Below are 4,215 nucleotides of genomic sequence, written 5' to 3'. Positions count from 1 at the left end.
GCCTCAGACACAAACCTATTATACCTCAAGTGGAGGAATAGCCTAGTGGTTAGTGCAATGGACTTTGATCCTGGAGAACTGAGTTCAATTCCCACTGCAGTTCCTTGTGACTCTGAGCAAGTCACTTAACTCTTCATTGCCCCTGGTACAAAATAAGCACCTAAATATACATAAACTGCTTTGAATGTAGTTGCAAAAACCTCAGAAAGGCAGTATATAAAGTCCCATTTTCCCCCTTAAGCTACCACTGAAAAAGGTGTGAACAAAATTTACATAAAAGTTATAAGCACACAATTTCACCCAAAGAAGCCTCATGACAAGGGATTAGCATCAATTTAAACAAACAAACTTTAATGGAGGTTTTTTTGGCCGATGATTACAAGGGAGTGTATTGTGTCTATAACTATCTGATATAGATAAGAGTCCACAGGCTTTTTCCTCCTTTTATTTTTTCTTTTCTTTTTTAATTTCCAAGAGAGTTAATATTCTACACATTATTCATTCAATTTTTTTTGTCTTAGGTACCAAAATCATGAACTGAATAAACCTTATACAGATGAATATATCAGAAGGAAGCATCATGAGACCAGAATGCATCAAAGCTGGCCTTCTGGTAGTTAACAATCTCTTACTTTCTTAAAAGAAATAAGCAAAACAAAGAAAAGAAAATAAGATGAAACCTTTATAGTGGACTAACTTAATATTTTTTTTTTTACTAGCTTTCAAAGGCAATACTTTCCTCTTCAGATCAGATATCCAGAAACAAACTGTTGTCTAAAGACAGCAAAACGATGATTTATTTATGCTATTTATATATGAAATTATTATATGTTTTTCAAAGTACTGAGTACTGTACAGGATCTTGTGGTTTCATAAAATGAATGATAAATAATAATAACAATGTAGCATATATTTCCTGTTATTCTCTGATGTTCCATTTCCTTTGCAGTTCATTTTTTTCTGAATTCATTCATTAAATATCTATCTAGCTATTATAAAACGTTTTGAATTCCTACAATTAGTCTTTCAATAAATCTGACAGTCCTCTCAGAAAGGTCAGAATTTGTATGCATGTGTGTCCTGTGTAGCTGCTTATCCCCTTAAATCACAGTAAACAGGAGATGGTTGTACGCTAGATTTTTATAACAGGGTTATTAGAAGTGTCAGAGGGCACACGGACAAGCTGCAAGATGGGGTGCTTATCAGTTACCTATCTACTACCTTATCTGTTAATTGAATACTTTCTCTTTGTAGCAAACCTAAACCTATTTCCTACAATAACAGACCTATCTAAATTAACAGCACTTAAAAAGCCAAGCTCTTTAAAAAAAAAAAAATCTGTTTCTCACCCAGTATCATTGCATAATTTGTTATTTTTCAGTGCAAACTAATTCGGGAAAACAAGCAGTTAATTTGAATAGAAAACTTGAACATGTTAGGAAAATTTGCTTTTTCAGTTTCATTTTTTTAAATAAATGTATATTGTACAACAACGTCAACGTGGGCTTTGAACCGTGAACGCGAAATAAATATTTGCATCTTTGTCTGTATCAGTAAATAATAGCCATTTTAATAATAAACGTATGTTGCAAGGTGTTAAATACTGTCAACCTGAGAATGCTATCATGTCATAGAACTAGACAAGAAAAATTGTAGTTAAAAAAAAAAAAAAGCAGCTAATAACCCCCCTCACCCGTACACCAGAGGCAAGTATTTTCTCCCCCCCAATCCCACCCCCCTTCGTCAGAAAAGGCCTCGCCCACCAACACCGTTTGGCTCCAATCAAACCTTACGGGTGTATCACTCAGGCGAAAACTGGCTGAAATGGGAGGAGTCTGGCACCTGGATTGGTTTGCCGAGCGTGATGTCATCCTTATGAGAGCTACGATCTATTCTAGTAACTTCAGTGAGAGAGATCGCTAGTTTTTCTGAAGAGAGAGAGTACATGCGGGCGCTTGTGGGTTGCCGGAGCGTCAAGCCAAGCGGCTCCAGCTGCAGATCAGATGAAATAAAAGTGCGGCTCTGAGAACTTGAAACTGCATTATACGAAACACACAGTGGGGGAAAAAAAAGCATAATAATAATAAGCGATGGTGCAGCAGGCTGAAAACTCGGAAACGGACAGTAATCAGCCTAGAGAGGCAACGGATACCGAAGAGGGGGAGTTTATGGCTTGCAGTCCGGTAGCCCTTGATGAAAGTGACCCAGACTGGTGTAAAACAGCTACCGGGCACATCAAAAGACCGATGAATGCTTTCATGGTGTGGTCTAAGATTGAAAGAAGAAAAATCATGGAACAGTCGCCGGACATGCACAATGCTGAAATCTCCAAGAGGCTGGGCAAGCGCTGGAAAATGCTTAAGGACATTGAGAAAATTCCTTTCATTCGGGAAGCGGAGCGCCTGCGCTTGAAACACATGGCGGATTATCCCGATTACAAATACCGGCCAAGAAAAAAACCCAAAATTGATGCTGCAGCCAAACAGAATTCTTCTGGGCAAACGCCGGAGAAAAACCCGGGCACCAGCAGCAAAAGTGCCAAGGGCTCTGGGAAAAAATGTAACAAACTGAAATCTAGTAAACCCTGTGTGAAAGTCTGCAACGATTATGGGGACGACTTTATGTTCGAAAACCTCAAAGCGAATAAAGCTGTTAAATGTGTGTTTATGGACGAGGATGACGAAGAGGACGAAGACGACGATGAACTGCAGATAAGGATAAAGCAGGAGGAAGACGAGGAGCAAATAAGGCAATACAATGTAGCCAAAGTACCGGCTAGTCCCACCTTGAGCTCTTCTGAGTCCACAGAGGGAGCAAGCATGTACGAAGATGTCAGAAATTCATCTGCTAGCAGCAGACTTTACTACAATTTCAAAAACATCACCAAGCAAAACTCGGCGCAGTCCACAGTTTCCTTGGCTTCCTCCCGATCTGTTTCTACCTCATCCTGTGACAAGACAGACGATTTGATGTTTGATTTGAGCTTAAATTTCTCACAAAATCCTCAGGCATCTGAGCTGGGAAACACCAGCTCAGGAAACCTCTCTCTCTCTCTGGTGGATAAGGATTTGGATTCCTTCAGCGAGGGCAGTTTGGGTTCTCATTTTGAATTTCCAGATTACTGTACGCCTGAATTGAGTGAAATGATCGCAGGGGACTGGCTAGAAGCTAACTTTTCAGACCTGGTGTTCACCTACTGATGCCAAGAAAATCTGAAATGAAGAATGAAACCGTGGAATTAAAATGTAAGCTCTCACGTTTGTTCCAGCCCTGCCTGCTCTGTGATTGAATTGCTGATCACCAGAAAGGCAAACGGGACTCGGAAAATTATAAAGAAGGCGCTGTTTGAATCTTGTCGTATTGAAGTCTGGAAGATGGTCTGCAATTTTTTTTTTTTGGGGGGGGGGGGGCAGCACAACGATTCTCAAGGGGGAGGGGGATTTTTATCCTGCAAGATTTTAAACTGTTGAATCAAAGGGACCATTGGAACTGTTTTATTTTAGTTTTATTTTTGGAGGGAGAAAAACTGATCTCTTCTATGCATCTGATACAAGCTGCAGGGAGCTGAAACATGCAGACTGAACAAATGCTTTTTAAAACTGTGAACTAAAGATCAGAGTTTACTTTACAAATCAAAGATCAAGATCAAATGTATGGTTATACAATGTGATTTCTACTTGCCAACTTTTTTTTGTAACTTGTTCCCTATACCTCCTTGAATATCAGACAACCTAGACCTCAGTACAAAAGGTATTGACACATTTTTGATACATAACAGACCTCAGTCTTTTTTAAAAATTTAAAATATTTTCAGGCGTATTTTTGTACAGTTGAAAGGGAACATTCCTACTTTTTTTTTCTTTTCAGTAAAACTTTTCAGGCACTTCTTCCTCCCTCCCTCCCCTTTCCTTTGTTTTAGCATGCAAGTATGTTGGTACATTAAGTCCTGATTTAAAAAAGGAAGGATTACAATTTTGAAATCCTTGCATCTAAAGGCCTTGTGGTTTTGAAACACTTTTTGTACAGCTATAGATCAGATTTGTTCAATATTTGTAGGTAAAGATTTATTGAAAATGGTGGTATAGACCTCAGAGCTGTTATCTTAGTTTAAAGATTGTATGTGTACTGTACTATAGTAGGAATTTATGTATATCATATGCTGTGATATGTGGGTGGGCCCTAGATGGAAGGTATAAACTGGATACTCGATTTTTA

At 38.7% G+C, this 4,215-nt stretch overlaps 1 protein-coding gene across 1 annotated transcript; it reads left to right on the top strand.

The window, feature by feature from the left end:
• Positions 1-1,945: 1,945 nt before the first annotated feature.
• On the top strand, positions 1,946-3,376 carry SOX11 (SRY-box transcription factor 11). The gene has a single exon (XM_030195599.1). The coding sequence runs from the start codon at positions 2,091-2,093 to the stop codon at positions 3,198-3,200; it is 1,110 nt and encodes a 369-aa protein (XP_030051459.1). The 5' UTR covers positions 1,946-2,090; the 3' UTR covers positions 3,201-3,376.
• Positions 3,377-4,215: the final 839 nt, after the last annotated feature.

This window comes from Microcaecilia unicolor, chromosome 3, assembly GCF_901765095.1.
Source record: "Microcaecilia unicolor chromosome 3, aMicUni1.1, whole genome shotgun sequence".
NCBI lineage: Eukaryota > Metazoa > Chordata > Amphibia > Gymnophiona > Siphonopidae > Microcaecilia > Microcaecilia unicolor.
This window is presented reverse-complemented; position numbering and strand designations above follow the sequence as displayed.